The following is a 15,885-nucleotide window of genomic DNA, read 5'->3' on the forward strand; positions in this document are numbered from 1 at the left end:
CTCTGTGAAATTCATAAGTGGTTAAGTAAGAAAGCAAATAAATGAAGGCAGAAAATTAAGTTCCAATGACTTTATACTATTTACAAATGTATACGAAAACAAGAGTGTATACAATAGAGCTATAAAACATAATAAATCAATCAATAAAATAATAAAGTTTTTTTTTTTGAAAATTTGAAATCAGCAAATGATATCAAGGCTAAAATTTTATACATGGATATAGAGATATAACAGATATACAATATGGTTTGGGTCATGACACATTTTTGGTCACAATCTGCTTAATCAAAAATTTTGATAATTTCAGAATTTACTTTCCCCCCCCCCCCCCATATACATATAAGATGTAACACATCTTTGAAAAAAAGGGGAAAAGTAATAACATATTAATATTGAATGACAAAAATAAAATAATTTTTACAATATGTTTGGCTACCTGAATTTGATTTGACAAAATATATTTTACAATTTATAGAAATTGTTTTTATATCTAAAAAAGTTACATTCTATTAAAACTGACTTTAAATCTTATGCATTCATCTAAAAATAATTCTATAAATATTCCGAGAACGTTCAAAAAGTTCTGCGACTTATTTTATTACGGAAAAACAAATACAGATAGAGCCTGTTTATTTAGTGTTTTCTTCAAAGTGACTTACCCTGTGCAATTATGAATTTTTTTTATTGTTTATTACGATGTAAATGCAGATTGCAAGATTTTTTTTGTCACACTCTACAGTGCCTTCCTCGCTGCACTTCTTTGGAACCTGAAAATTCTTGTCCCTTATGCTAATTTTTTATCCGAGGGAAAAGGAAGAAACCACACTGCAAGATCGAGGGGAATAAGCTGGTTGTAGAAGTGTCAGAATATGATGTTTCGGCAGGTAATCTGTCACCAGGAAAGACCCAGGGCCATCTTAAGAGGATCATGGGGACCCCCAGGGCAAGTGATTTTTCTGAGACCCTACAAGGCAAATTCTCAAAAATTTCAATCTCTTTTTTTATGAGGCCCCTCTTATCTTGAGGTGCCCGGGTGGGCCCATACATTAAGATGGCACTGGAGAGACTTGCGAATCCTTAAACATCTGCTTGATTTGGTGAGGCGCAAGCAACCAGATCTTTGGATGGCCACGTCGAGAGTGCTATCTAACGATAATTCACCAACTCACGGTCCCTCCAGGGCTGTCTTAAGAGCATCATGGGCCCCCTGGGTCAATTGATTTTTCTGAGGCCCTACCTGGCTAATTATCGGAAAATTCAACCACTTATCGTTTTTCTGAGGCTCCTCTTTTCTTAAGGTTCGGGTGGGCCCATGCATTAAGACGGCACTGCCCTCTTGGCATCCGATTACCAGTCAAAACATCACATTCTGATACTTTCACAATCAACTTATTCCCCTGGTCTTATCCCATGCAACTTTTTTTTTTGCCTGAAATAAAGTATTTACTTAAAGGGCAACGATTCTCAGGTGCTGAAGAAGTGCAGTTAGCAGCGATGAAGGAACTGGAGGGTGTGACAAATTAAAATTAGGCTTGCAATCTGCATTTATATCTTTGTATGACAAAGACAAAAATTCATAATTGTGTGCACTGAGTAGTTACTGTGTAGGAAACAACAAATAAACAGGTATTGTATATTGTCAAATGTCGAAGAGATAGATCATCATTCCAGCGAAGGTGATATTTTTTTTTTACACTAAACAATAAAAACAAAAATAAAACTTATAAGAATGTTAAGCTCCAGTTTCCTGTCACTCTGGTAGTTCACAAACAAGTATCACTCATAATGTTGATAGGAACTGAAGCTGAACGCATCTGCATGATATTCATTACCCATTACATTACCCCCCAAATGGTGACACAAAAGATGAAACTTTTTTTTTCTTTTGTAATCATGCATTGATAGACCCTCTCGATTTTTCTAAATTAGGTGAATCATGGTGTACTGGGTATTGAGATTCTTCATTCTCGTTAGGTAATAAAGTTTTATTCTCTTCCTCCTCCTCGTCAGACAAACCATAACGGCACTTCAAATAAAGAGGTCTGATGATCACATTATTGTACAAGCACATGCCGATAAACAAGATGATGAATCCCAACAATTGCAGAGCGCTGAATGTCTCCCATTTTACAAGCAGGCAGAACAACCACACAGTGAATGTACGGATACTATCTAAAACCATTCGGGTCGTGGCACTGAGTTCCTTCGTCACACTTAATCCAGCAAAGTTGAAGAAGGCGATACTTATTATAGTACCTGCAGAAATTAATAGAAAAGATAATCACTAAGTTTTAATATTTTTCTACATTCATTAGCTGAATATGTACAGAACAGAATGGACAGGCATGACCAAGCTGTCACTCATGCGATATAAGCTCATTACCCTGGAGGGCATGGTTGGGTTGGAGAAAATTCCGAATTACAAAGAGAAAAAAAATTGGGGTCCTTATCATGGGATCTATAGGATCCCTGGTCATGTATGTGCATTCATATAAAATTACAAAAAAGATGTACAAAGTCAGACATATGAGTAAAAGACCCTTTGACAATATGAATTCAAATACAAAATTCAAAGTAACAAATGTATACACAAAAGTGTAAGACTTACAAAACAAAAGAGTAGAAATAAATCTGGGGTCCTGGTATGGAGCCTAAAGGACCCCCCTATCCTGAGTCATATACAGATACAATCTCAATAAGCACATGCAAAAGTAGGCAAATACGAAAATGATCAGGTTATACAAGGAGTTCAAGGCTTCTTGCACCCCAAAATAGAGGACTATTTGATAATATCCACTCCAATGTTAGTTTTGAAAAAGCATGTACAAGTATACATATATGAACAAAAGTCTGAGACAGCACAATAAAATCAGGGGGAGTGATGGACCCAAATGACCCAGCCAGAGTCATGTTCATTCAGATGCAATTTCAAAAACCATGTGCGAGGTCAGACATAATGAAAATAATCAGGCTATACAAGGAGTTTGGGTACCCCTTTGACAATATGAGATGTACAGTGAAACTCTGAAGTAATGGCACATCGGCTACAATAATTGGTTTTCTGACCCGATTTCCATTGAGAATAATATTAATGAACCTTACTTATAACGTCAGTCAAAACACTACCACAGGTATACAGACATTTTTTGTCACTTTTTCTTCGGTGTTTTCCCAAGGAATTCAAATAGTTGAAGCTGAGTATTGAAAAAATTTTCTATTTGATACCTCCCATTGAAAAAAAAATGTATTACACATTTGATGCTTCTTGCTCATTGACCTGACCCTTTTATGGGATATAATGTATCCCATATTTTTATGTGATTTTGCTTTTGCCTACACATTTTTTTCAACAAAGCTCACTTTAATTCATAATCTCTATCTACTAAAATCAGAGATGAAAGTAATTTGCATAATTTATAACATTATAAAAATTAATCTCACATATTAGCCACGTTCAATTTTTTTACTTTTCAAATACATTTTAAATCACCACAGACATGTGTAGCACTGTATTTCTAGCCAAGGGTTATTTATAAGCAATATTTGGTAATTTTGCTGACCATTGGCAACATTTTTGGTGAGAATCTGTGAATGTTCTGTATTTATGTGAACCCTATTTCCCATATTCTTCTTGATCGAATATGGTCACTTTCAGGGACAGCTGAAGCAAGGGTGCTGGGCGGTAGCTTAGGCTTTAGAGACACTAAAATTTCCAAAAACAAAAAAAACCACATAAAATCAGGCTTTTAAGCCATATTTTGAAGACAGATGTTGAGGAAAAATTTGAGGGAACAGACAGAGCCTGGGACAGCAATACCAGAAACAAGAATGTGCTCTATCACATGGGAAACAGCAAGTGTGTATTTTGGTGCCCACACCCAGCAATGTTTCTGAAATGGTCAGATGAAGGTAAATTAAAAAAATTCAGATTCTCACTTGTCCTGTTCCTTGAGCACCAGAAACACCAAAAATTGTCTCGTTATATTTCTTCTTTGCAAGATAAATGTAAGTTATGATGGTTTATTATTAGCAACTGTAATGGGGATTGAGTTATATGATTAGGACATAATTAAAAATGATAAAATAATTTCGAACCAAAAAGGGGGAAATTTCTTTAAAAGTGGGATATGGTCACGAGAAGTTTAGCTTGGTGATTAATTGTGTGTGGCTTTATACTGAGAAAAAAAGATCAAGTTTATCTCTGGGTCCCCTTGGCTAAATCTGTCAGCCTCCCACCAGGGCATCTACAGAGGTGACGTATGAGGCTTTGCTTCCGGGTGGCAGGTGAGTTTGAGCTGCCCATGGTCACCCTAATCAATGTGATACAAAGTATTTTAGTGTCAGATTTTTCGTATAAAAGTCTTAAGAATATCAACCTCAGTTATGACAGTGAAATAAATCATGGAACCTTCAGTATCATTCTGAGTTTGACTATATGTGTATATGCTCTCTCTCTATCAGGAATTGGCCCAGTAAAAAGATGATAATGAGAGATGCACAAAGTATGATAGAGCATGAATTAGCTTACATATTTAACATCTTTATGCCTTAACTGCTCAGACTTAAAATAATAGCCACCTACTTCAGTGAATTGTGTGAGGCGAAATGGGGCTTTCATTGGTTATAATAGTGAAATGTTCTCCATCCTTCTACTTTCCAAGTTATCTCATAAGTGGAAGGGATTCATAATTTTTCTTGCACATAAGAAAATATTGAAAGTATTCATGTACAAGTACTGTGAATTCACAATAAGTCAAACTGCGGTAGCTCTGACATCTGTTTAATTGGAAGTTTTTACTCAGCCCCAGATGTTTTTCCACATTTTAGTGTCAAAAATTTTCCCTTGACTCGAAGTTATCCTCCTTGAAGTTGGGTTTTCTGTGTTGCATGCAATGCGAATTGCTCGGTGTGACATGCCTTCCACTCATCAATAGGAAAAGCAGTATGGCTATTTTCCTACAAAACGCAACATGTCTCTCGACAGAGCTTTATGTTAGGAGTGATAGGCTGACTGCTTTTGTAGGAGTCAAATGTGCTGTGCACCACGTGTTTCACCCATCTTCTCTTCACTTTTGTTGTGTTTTCTTTCCCTTCCTTTGTCTTCCATTTCTACTGTGCAAAATGGCAAAAATATATGGATGTGCAGATCACAGAATAGATGATGTGCTACACTAGGAAACCACAAATGTGTCGCATAATAAAATTACAAGTCTCTTATGATGCGAAACGGTCCTATTTGGTTCATGCCGTGCAGAAAAAATTCTCCTAAGAAAACCTGGCTTTAAGTCAAAGTTTTTGGGAAAAAGAAAAAATTTTTAAATTGCATTTAGTTATAAAATTTAGAATTTGACAACAGAAATTAGCATTTAGCAATAGAATTTAGTGGATCCATTTGCTGCTAGCAAAAAAGTAAATGACTGCCTCACGAAAGAAGAACAGAAAAGAGAGAGAGTCAGTTAGAAATCACTGCATTTTTTAACGAAAATATATATGATCTTGAATATTCTTTATTTAATTTGTTTCCTTTATACAGTATGTATATCTAGTTTATTTCAAAATATCATTATGCAATAATTAAAATGTAATTAAATTAGAATAACTTTAGAGCAAAAGAAGGGTGACAGTTAATCAGGGGTTTGAAAAGCATACTTTTATTATACACTTGGAAATTATTATTTGGCTGTAAAAAAGTGTATTCCACACCTGAGGGATGTCCGTTGAGAGGGGTTTTACTGTAAATAGCTATTTAAGTATTTCAGTAAATCTCCTTAGTTATTTTAATATTTTTTCCCCTTATTCCCTCTGAAATCAGAATTTTGATAAGTCAAACCAATGATAACTTAAGGTTTTTGGTCAACTTATTGAGATTTTTGACTGTAAAATATTTGAAGTAACTGGTAAAAAAAATTTACTTACCAATTATCGCTAAAGAAACTTGCCAACTGTTGTAAATTTGAACGAAACCATCGATGGCATCTTCTAGCGACCCATTGTGAAATATTGGGTTTTTGGGGAACCGGATGTAGTACATGGGAATCAATAAGATTGAGAGTGTCACAAAACCAAAAAGACCTAAATTTAGTGTCGAAAAAAAAAGGTTATATTAGTATCTCATGATTAATTGCATCTCTTTATATATACTTGAAAAACTAAATAATGTTATGATTTTGGGTTATGATTTCTAGGCTTGAAAGCTCAGAAACTCACACTTTCAAAATATATTATGTTTTCTAAAAAATATGTGTTGTTTTGCAATGCTTCCTCTCAAATGTGTTGTTTTAAAATCAAAAATGCTTCCTCTGCATTGTGTTGGAATGGCATCACGAGGATCTAGGTTCGAACAACATCATGATGGCCAGCTGAAGTTGGTTTTTTACTAGACCTTATGGGGGAAAAAAAAGATTATTTGTCAGTTACTGTTTGGAGCAGTTGTTGAATGGCATAGGTGGAGATCTATTTAGCCTTAAATATTAGTATTCATGAAAAATAATATTTTATAATGATCCCTGAAAGTCCTGCTAGTAGGAGAGAGGATTCTGAAAATCATCAAGACTTTAGGTATAGTAAATAACTATCTCTCCCACTCTCTCAGGTAAACAACCCCATTTCCTACAAACATGGCATTAAAAGCCCTCAATATCTGCTGAAAGTGTCTAATTCAAAAACATAATTTTATTCACCACGATGATGTAAAAACAGGGTGGCATAAGTTGGGGTATTGCTGTATATATTAAGGTCCCAGTCACAAGTCTGGTCTGACATCCTTGCCAATTGAAAAAGCAGCTGCTGGCCGGCCACTTCACAAAGACACTACTTAACCATACATGCAGCTCGATTTCTAATGAACTGAATTCTAATTGGTACATACAGGAATGTGTTGTGTGTGTCCCAATGTATTTATGTTGTCAGACTTATGCTTGTTCTATATTATACTGATGCTGCCATTTGTCTTCTATATTTTGAAGTGAAAAAAGCAAGTGAATATTGGGACCTAGGACCACAAATCAAAAAAGGTCCTCAAATTACTGAAGGTTTGCATAAATTCCAAAATTACTTTTTTTTTGGTTGTAAATTTAAAATTTCCATTGATTTCAAAATTATTTCTTGCATTTATTCTGAATTTTTATTAACTGTGGTTTGGTGTGTGTATGTTTTTGAGTATTCCTGTAATAATGCATGCCTTTTTAAGTACTAACACCCCTGCAAAAAATGTGTTTAAAATCAGAGCTCACAGAGGAGGCCTAGACTTTGCTACGATGGTCCTGTCTTACCAACATACATATTGTAACTAGAAAAGTGCTCGACACTGCCAGAGAAAAGTAGAAGGCTAAAATAATTGTCATGGGTCTTTGGCTAAATTAATGGAATTATGAGAGGGTTAAATCTGAATTACTTGATATCTAAAATAATTTAAGATGCAATGCCATTTAGTAATCATGTGGCAACATTTTAAAATTTTGAAAAAAACCTCATTCAATTTTCAAAGAAAGTTTTTTATACCTTCCCATCCAACGCCTTGCAAAGGATTGACATTATGTTGAGATAGGAATTTTTCTTCAACAACCATCTGAATGGAAACAACAACTTGAGCGAGAATGATCAAAAGATCTCCTACAAAGTCAGGAAAAAAATATAATTTATGTTGCAAATAAGGAATCTGAAATAACCTTATATATGGGGAGAACTTGACCTAATCTGTGAAACAAATGGGGGGAGATAGATGAGCCCATCAGGAGCATAAAACACTGTAGCAATCCTGTCCCATCTCTAACCATTTGAGTTATGGTAAATAATGGAAGAAAATGCATCAAATCTGGAAAAAACCCAAATTTATAAAGTTTTTGAAAAACCTTCATGCAAAATAAGCACATATTTAGAAAGAACAGGAAAAAGGTGAACAGAAAGGTGACACCATTTTCATTATAATATCTAGATTTAATGGTGAGCTACAAGTGCTGAAAGATTGAAAAAAGGCCAAAATCAAATTGTCCCCAAAATCTGTAACCGTGAATTCCGAAACACCATAGCTATACAATCGATCAAATTTACTAAAAACTTTTCCATCCCAACAGCTTCTGAAAGAGTCTACAATAAACAATATCAGTGTTCCAGTTCAGGAGTAATTTAGCCTTTCACTTGCAATACATTATTTAGATATGGAATATTTGGAATTGACAGTTACAGATTTTAACGACAATTTGATTTTTCACTTCGGCAATCTCTCATGCTCGTAGCTCGCCATTAAATCCACATATTCTGTTAGAGGCGGTTTCACCTTATAGGATTTTTTCTGTAAAATCAAAATGTGACCAAAATCTGTAACCACCAGTTCTTAATGTGTGTTGAATGTCTACTTTGACGAACGTCGATTTCAGCAATATATTGCAAAAAAAAAAAAAAAGGCTAAATTACTCTTGAATTAGAATACTAGTATGGTTTATTGTAGGCTCTTTCAAAAACTGGTAGAATGGAAAAGCAAATTCAACCAATGTTGTAGCTAGAAGGGTGTTTGTGGAATTAGCAGTTACAGATTTTGATGGTAATTTGATTTTGCACTTTGTCAATCTTTCGGCACTGGTAGCTCGCCATTAAATCCAGAAATTCTGATGGAAATGACGCCAATTTATATGATTCTCTCTCTCTCTCTCCTTCTTCTAAATATGTGCTTAGTAGTTCCTTCAGAATCTTCACGAATTTGGGGGTTTTTTTACACTTGACACATTTTCTTCTATAATGAATTATCGACTATAACTCAAAAATGGTTCAAAATAGGACAGGGTCACTGTGGCATTGTATGCTCAACATGCGCTTGTCAGACTTTTTTTGCAGAGCCCAAAAATTTCTGTTTTTGTGAAAAGTTTCCTTATTTTTGTGAAAAGGATTATTAATTTTGTGAAAAATAAAATAATTTTGAGAGAAGCGAAATAATCTAGTTAATTTATCACAAAAGAAATGAAATGCCAAATTTATGGTTTCATTTATTTGTATTTTGTGAAGGGTCAGTTTTTCAGATCTGAAATTTCTTGAAGGGTCTGGAAAGACCCAAATTTTGGCTGGACAGACCCCTGATCACCCCTTTTTGTTTGGTAGATTAGGCCAAATTCACCTTGTTTAGATCATCAAATACATATTTATAAACCCAAATAATTAAGAAATGTGTATCAAAACTTGCCTGTCAATACTTTGTTGTCAAACTTTGATTTACCGTCACTCGAGAACAGCATATCTGAGATACCCACACAAACGAGACCGATAAAAACAACAACGATGCCACTCCATTGATAGATTTTCAACTTGCGATTCAGGAAAGCCACAGACAGCAGACCAGTGAATATTATGACAGCTCCTTCGGATTAAAGAATGTTTCAATTAATTAATGGAATAAACCTTCATGAAACATATTATTATTTTGGCAATCCAATGCAAACTACCTGGCCAGGAAAAAAGAAAAAGTCGTACATTCTAATACTTTGTTGGACCGTTTTTTGACAGTTCCACAATTAATTTTTATGAGGGGTTATTCAATATTTTAATACTTATTTTCTGGGGGGGCGACTCTTGAGCCACACAGAAAGCTGCTCTAGAAGTGGGTGCCAAATTCAAAATGAAAGGGAAAAAAATTTTATTGACCAAAAAAATGTTAGGGAAAATGATTTCTGTCCATTTTAGGAGGATGCCAAATCAGAGGCGAAAGCAAAAAAAAGAAAAAAAATCATTGACCAAAATAAATTAGAGAATAATAGAGGAGAAATAAATTAGTTTCAGGAGGGGGTGACAAATCCAAAGTGAAACAGTGAATTTTTAAACTGTATTTTGACCCAATCATCTTGAAACAACCCTTCACCTTCAGAGGTGTTTCTACTGACGAATGAAGGTTAAAGATATTAACATGAAGAACGGGGTACAGTATTACAGCTGATTCTCATTTTCATGAAATAAAATGAACTCGTGCAATTAATTTATAAATGGAAAAGATGATCAAAAAATTACGAATTTTTCAGGATTAAGGACTAGTTTGTAAAAGCGTGTCAATTTGTAAATTTAGTCAGTTGGTAAATTTTAAAGGAAAAAATGTCTATTGACAGGGGGGCGGCTGGAGACAAAATTTTTATTCGTGAGAGGCATCTTTCAGGCACCTTTCCAGTGTATGGATCGTATCAGTACAATAACCCAAAAAACTTGCAGATTTACATACACCATGCGTATCATGGAAGATAATATAGACATTTTATAAACAGACAAACATTTCTTATCTGGTTATATAAAAATTACATTTTTTGCCAATAATTACTCCATCCAATACATTCATAGTTTGACATTTACAGAATGTTTTCTGTAACTATTTTGTCCTTACCCCTGATTTTTTACCCCTCCTATAGCGGTGTCCGTGTGACAACATAGCCCCAAAGCCACCCAGTCTATGGATAGTAAATATGGCCATTAAGTGTGCTGAAAGGGGATCCATAAAAAATTCTAGTCCCCGGGAGGAGAGGGGCATGCTTCATGATGTAGGTGCCCCGTCAACAGTATATTCAGAGCTTACATTACAGATAGTTTACAAAGCATAAAATTTAATTGGTCCCAGTTATAGCAGCCTTGGTGAGTGATGTGGCATGTTTTTGCCTCAATTATTATTAGCCTTGATTATTAAACATGCCAACTCTTCATTTCTCTCAAGGCAGCTGTAACATATAAGTACCTTCAATTATAAATCTATTAACTGACCTCGCAACATCTGAAAACTGGAAGCATTAGTGAGATTCAAGCCAACATACATAATCGATGTGCCAGTCATATCACAAAGAGCAGGAATATAAAATATGAACGGATTGAAATTCTGGTTGCCCTTAACAATATCGGGTAAAGGATCTCCAGATTTATCTGTTTTCTGCTTGTGAATCCTGTAAAATATTTGAAAGACGACCAGACAGCAAAATTCACCAAGGAACATAGCACAAGCCTGCAATAGAAAAAAGAAATCCTTATTACAATAAAAGAACTCGAAATTTCATACCTTTCAAACTATTGCTATTGAAACAAAGTATCATCGTAAATTGAAGTAATTAATTGAAAATGGGTTGTGAGGTTAACCACCTCGTCAATGCCTTCACGCAACATTTACAAGATATCTTGCTTCCTTGAAAGCCTCTTCTTTCAGCATTTGATAAGCCCAGATATTTTGCAACGTTTATTTCTCAATGGAGCACTTTATCCTAAGGTGGTGGAAAGAAGTTAAAGGACAACCAAAAAACCGCTTTATCTTGAAAAACTTATGCTTGTAGATGCATGAAAATTTTAAAGTGGTAACTACAAGTGGAACTGAACATATTTCATTAAAAATACTTTCAAGTGCTGCACTTTTTCAGAATTTTTTTTTTTTAATCATAGTAAATGTCAAAACCTAGAAAAAAGTATAAGGACAATAAAAAATTGTATGCAAAAATTTTGTTTTAATCAGAAGACACACTTTTTTTTCCTTTATATGCTTTATCTTTGGGGATGTAATTGATAGATATAAGTCATTGACAACTAGTTGTGTAATCGTCTTCCACAAGCTTCTTTGATCAAAGCAATAATGAATGTCAAAATGCCACTCAAGTGCTCTGTCTATAGAACTAAGAAAAGGACTTCTGAATCCCCATCGAGAGGGTTCCTCTGAATTGGCTTCAAACCAATACCTTATAGACTTTAAAACATGCAGGATCATCATCTTGTTGAAACAAAGTTATGAGAGGTGCCTCAGAAAATAGAAATTCTGCCAAAACTGTCTCTATATAGAGAGAAACGATGTCACTCTCCACTGTTCATACAAAGTACGAAAGCCTGGATAACCAAGCGGATATCGAGATGTAGTTTGGAAAAATTTTTCGAAAGAGGAATATACATTTTCTTTCTGAACTACATCTCAATCTCCGCTTGGTTATCCAGGCTTTCGTACTTCATATGAACAGTGGAGAGGGACATAATTTCACTCTATAGGTCGCCATCTGGGGGCTAACGTCGTAAGAGCTATTAGCTGAGCTAGGAGGCTGTCCATGCTCAGTCCCGTTCAGCATTAATACATATGCTCTAAGGAAAGAAAATGTCTGTCCTCTGTAGTTCAATGGTTAGAACACTCACCCAAACAGTGAAAGATTGGTGGTTCGATTCCCTACAGAGGAATATGAATTTTCTTTCCAAACTACATCTTGATCTTCGCTTGGTTATCCAGGTTTTTGTACTTCGTACTGCCTCTATGTGCCTACATTCCCAAGACTTTTCTGATGAATGGTAAGAGAAAAAAGCCCTTTTTGCGCAAGCTTGAAGTCCTAATTTTCGAGCCCATTTATGAGACTTTTGCTAACAGCCTTCAATCTTTAAATTATTTCCACCATTTCATAAACAGGTATCAAAGTTCTTTTTTAATATTGTCCAAAAAATATACTGGCTTCGGCATTTTCACACTTTCAGAAAAAAAAAAGATTTTACAGTGTACGACTGACCAATAAGTCTCAGCTGTTACACCAATATGAGAATGCGGTATGGGGGACAGCCCCCCGAGCATCAATGATGGAACTGACTGATATAATGTAAATGTATATTCATATATATGAATGGATCATCATCATGCCCCCCATAGCTTTTCAAGTCTATCTACACCTATGTATTGAAAGGAAAAATACAGGCCAGTTATATGAAACCATTAGGGACTTTTCCTACAAGTCATTGTAATGGAATGATCACTATAACGGGAGGAATGCAAAGTGACCAACCCTGGTTTGTAGATAACAGTGAAATAAAGGTACTCTGTATATTTCACAGTTTAGACAATTGACCTTTTATTTCACAGTGTTGCTCTCAAGCAACACGAGTTTCATACATTTTTCAAATAAAGATATTGTATATTTTGAGCTCGTTTTAGTACTGATGCTTCTAAGCAACTCCTGAACATTTGATTTTTACTTGTGAGCTGCTCATGAAGTTTCTATAATTACCAGCAGAACGGCTAAATAAAACGTGTCTCCTATTTCTTGTCAAGACAAGCCAGAATGATTTTTGGCCCTAGCATTTTGCAGGGGAATTCCATGCCTGGAGGAGAAATATTGCTTTGCATTCTTTAACAGTGATAGAAAAATAAGTTGGCAAACAATAAATGACATTTGTTATACTATTCAAATCTATGAAAATCACATAAATACAGTGTGTGCCTTGAAATGCAACATCCCATATTTTTTAATATTTGCCAATAATTGTTTTTTGTCGTGTAATAACATTCAGGGTACCCCATTTGCTTGATATAACCTCTCCAATTTTCGTCCTCTGAATGTTTCAATGCATGCCAATTAAAGGGTTAAAAAATCCACCCTTATTAATTAGACTCCTATGCTGATGTATTTTTTTCAATTAAAAATATGCTAACAGCACCAATTTATACCTGCTTTTGTATATATATATATATATATTTATTTATTTATTTAATACGTTTTCAGGGGGTGAACCATAGAGGGTTAAAGCACTTGAATAGTTTACAAAATCAAATACGATTAATGAACTCTAACCTGTAAGAAGGGGTGGTCAAATAATCTCCGTTCACCACCATCAGCTCCAACTGATTTTGTTTGGTCCGCCCATCTAAATACAATAAAGACCTTAATTAATAATAACAATCAACACATCAAACTTAATTAATCAACTTAATTAACAGCTATAGAGTATATATCAGCTCATATATGGAAATCGGACAGCACTTACAATGATAAATAATGAATTCTTTCTAATTAAAAACTAATAATATTTAACAATTATGACGTAACTTAGGAAGAAAACTTACTTCGTGGTTAATGTGTTTATGGATCCAGTGACAATCAACAGTATTGCGATACTTTTTTGGTACCATGTCCAGGCCATCTTTTAATTAGTTTGATTGAGCGGTATCTCAAATGTATTTAAATTTAAATAATTTCTCACCACCATGCACATTGATGACAACGAGCAACAAAACCACATTCACGCATTGAATGGACAAAAGCTTCAGTGATGATGTTTACAAGCACACACACACGCACACACACGAAATATTTTCTTATCTTTCCACATTCTTATGAAACGCAAAACATATGATTCGCCAATTGGCATGCCACGAGAAAAAAAAATTGCCAAATTTATCGCCAGGTTTTAAACGGGGGGTCGTACTCATATTACTATACGCCATATCTCTCATCCGATGATTCTACTACATTTTTTCACATTTTCTCTTTTTTTTTTTACTGGTCCAAGGCATGTTTTTTTTTTAATTCTCTTCATATACAGGGTCCTTACTTAATTTCCCTTGCCGCATTTTATTGGCGTACCATTGATCCTAGAGGCACTTTTCCAATTAGAAGTATCCAAATAACGTGTAGAACTAAGATATACGTCATTCACGTTGCATTAACTTTTTATACTGGCACCCTGTGCCTACCACAAAAACTCAATTAGAAAATTGTTGCCCTGCACTCCTGATGCCAACAAAAAAAAAAATTCCACGTTTCTAAGTGTAATATTCGCTGAGATATTTGAATTTGAAAAACGGTGTAAAGTTGGGAACGGAAAAATATTAAAAATAAATATTTTTTCTTTCGGAAGATCGTAAACGGCAGCTTTTCGGAACCCACAGTATTTGTAATGGTGTCAAACATAGGCGTTTTTTCTCAAGGTGGTGGGGGGGGGGGTCAGTTTTTTTTCTTCTCAGGAGGGGGGGGGGGTTTACGTTTATTCCTGAAAAATAACTCTATAATCTCGGCTTGAGGGGGGAGGTTAGAACCCCAAAACCCCCCTTTGCGTACGCCAGTGGTGTCAAATATTGTGCTTGACGTTTTTTTTTCCGCCTGTTCAGAAATTCACAGAAAAAAAAACAGAATGCTTTGCAAGTTTTCTAAAACACTAAAGCATATAGAAAGTTTTTTTTAATCAAAGCTGACTTCCTGAGTAATCACACTCATTGTTACACGCAGTTGCTATCATTGCTTCTCAGAAGCGTGAAAATCGCAGTGGACACCAACAATGAGTGGTACGAAAAAAAAAATTAAATAAAATGCCAGATGTATTAAGAATAAGACGAAAGAGAATTTGGGTGAACATCCCAAATTTGAAAAAACATCCATGTCCCCGATTTGAAAAAAAAAATTCCCCGAAGTGTCCGGATTTGGGGCTCAGGGTTCCTACTGTATGTATATCGGCACCTATGAGAATTCAGAATTAATAAAAGAAATAATTTCAGCATATATGAAAACTCAGAATTTTTGAAGAAAATAATTTAAGAATTTTAGAAAACCTGCAATCGTTTGCATCCCCCCCACCCCCGTTTGATTCGGAGCTCCGAGTCCCTTTGGCCAGAGCCACCCTTAAAATTAGAAGTGAAGGACAGATGCGGTCGCACCGGATACCACGTTTTAGGGGCCCCGCAATTAATAATTAAAATTCTTAATTTTTTTCATCAAAATTCTGGAATTAATTCTTCAATAAATTCTGGAATTAGTTCTTCAATAAATTCTGGAATTATTTCCTCCATAAATTCTTAATTTTTATTCATTGTGCATTTCAAATCTGTATCTTCATCCAGAAAGAAACAATTCTGAAATTATATCTTTAATAAATTCTGAATTTTGATCAATTCTGGAATTATTTCTTTTATCAAAATATATTAAAACTTCGTTCAATTTGAAATTTTCATTAAACTTTTTAGCTAATTTATATGTAACGCAAATTGTGTCTATACTGTATATGTTTTCGTATGAATATTTTTCAGCCTTTTCCTCTATATTTGGTAATAACGTATGAAATTTTAACTCCCCTACCCCACAGAATATTTAAAATCGGGGAAAAAAGGGTCTCAAAATTATTAAGTCAACTCTGGCTTCGCTATTA

The 15,885-nt window shown here is 34.8% G+C and overlaps 1 protein-coding gene across 1 annotated transcript; it reads right to left on the minus strand.

Moving 5' to 3' along the window:
* Nucleotides 1–319: 319 nt before the first annotated feature.
* Nucleotides 320–14,068, minus strand: Tango9 (transport and golgi organization 9). Its single transcript, XM_089231443.1, has 7 exons — nucleotides 13,811–14,068; nucleotides 13,539–13,611; nucleotides 10,726–10,960; nucleotides 9,173–9,346; nucleotides 7,501–7,611; nucleotides 5,917–6,072; nucleotides 320–2,256 (listed from the first exon to the last, which is right to left on the minus strand). The coding sequence occupies exons 1-7, from the start codon at nucleotides 13,885–13,887 to the stop codon at nucleotides 1,892–1,894; spliced, it is 1,191 nt and encodes a 396-aa protein (XP_089087569.1). The 5' UTR covers nucleotides 13,888–14,068; the 3' UTR covers nucleotides 320–1,891.
* Between the last annotated feature and the right edge of the window lie 1,817 nt (nucleotides 14,069–15,885).

The sequence above is a fragment of the Pholcus phalangioides genome, unplaced genomic scaffold (genome assembly GCF_987345545.1).
Source record: "Pholcus phalangioides strain wild (caught in Gottingen) unplaced genomic scaffold, Ppha-v1.0 ptg000001l_1, whole genome shotgun sequence".
Taxonomy (NCBI): domain Eukaryota; kingdom Metazoa; phylum Arthropoda; class Arachnida; order Araneae; family Pholcidae; genus Pholcus; species Pholcus phalangioides.

What these genes read in the sequence shown, in the direction of transcription:
- Tango9 (XM_089231443.1), bottom strand. Translation starts at nt 13,887, where the DNA reads ATGGCCTGGACATGGTACCAAAAAAGTATCGCAATACTGTTGATTGTC. An exon ending in ATAAACACATTAACCACGAA is followed by an intron (nt 13,612 to 13,810) that starts GTAAGTTTTCTT and finishes TATTGTATTTAG; the next exon opens with ATGGGCGGACCAAACAAAAT. An exon ending in CAGTTTTCAGATGTTGCGAG is followed by an intron (nt 9,347 to 10,725) that starts GTCAGTTAATAG and finishes TTTAATCCGAAG; the next exon opens with GAGCTGTCATAATATTCACT.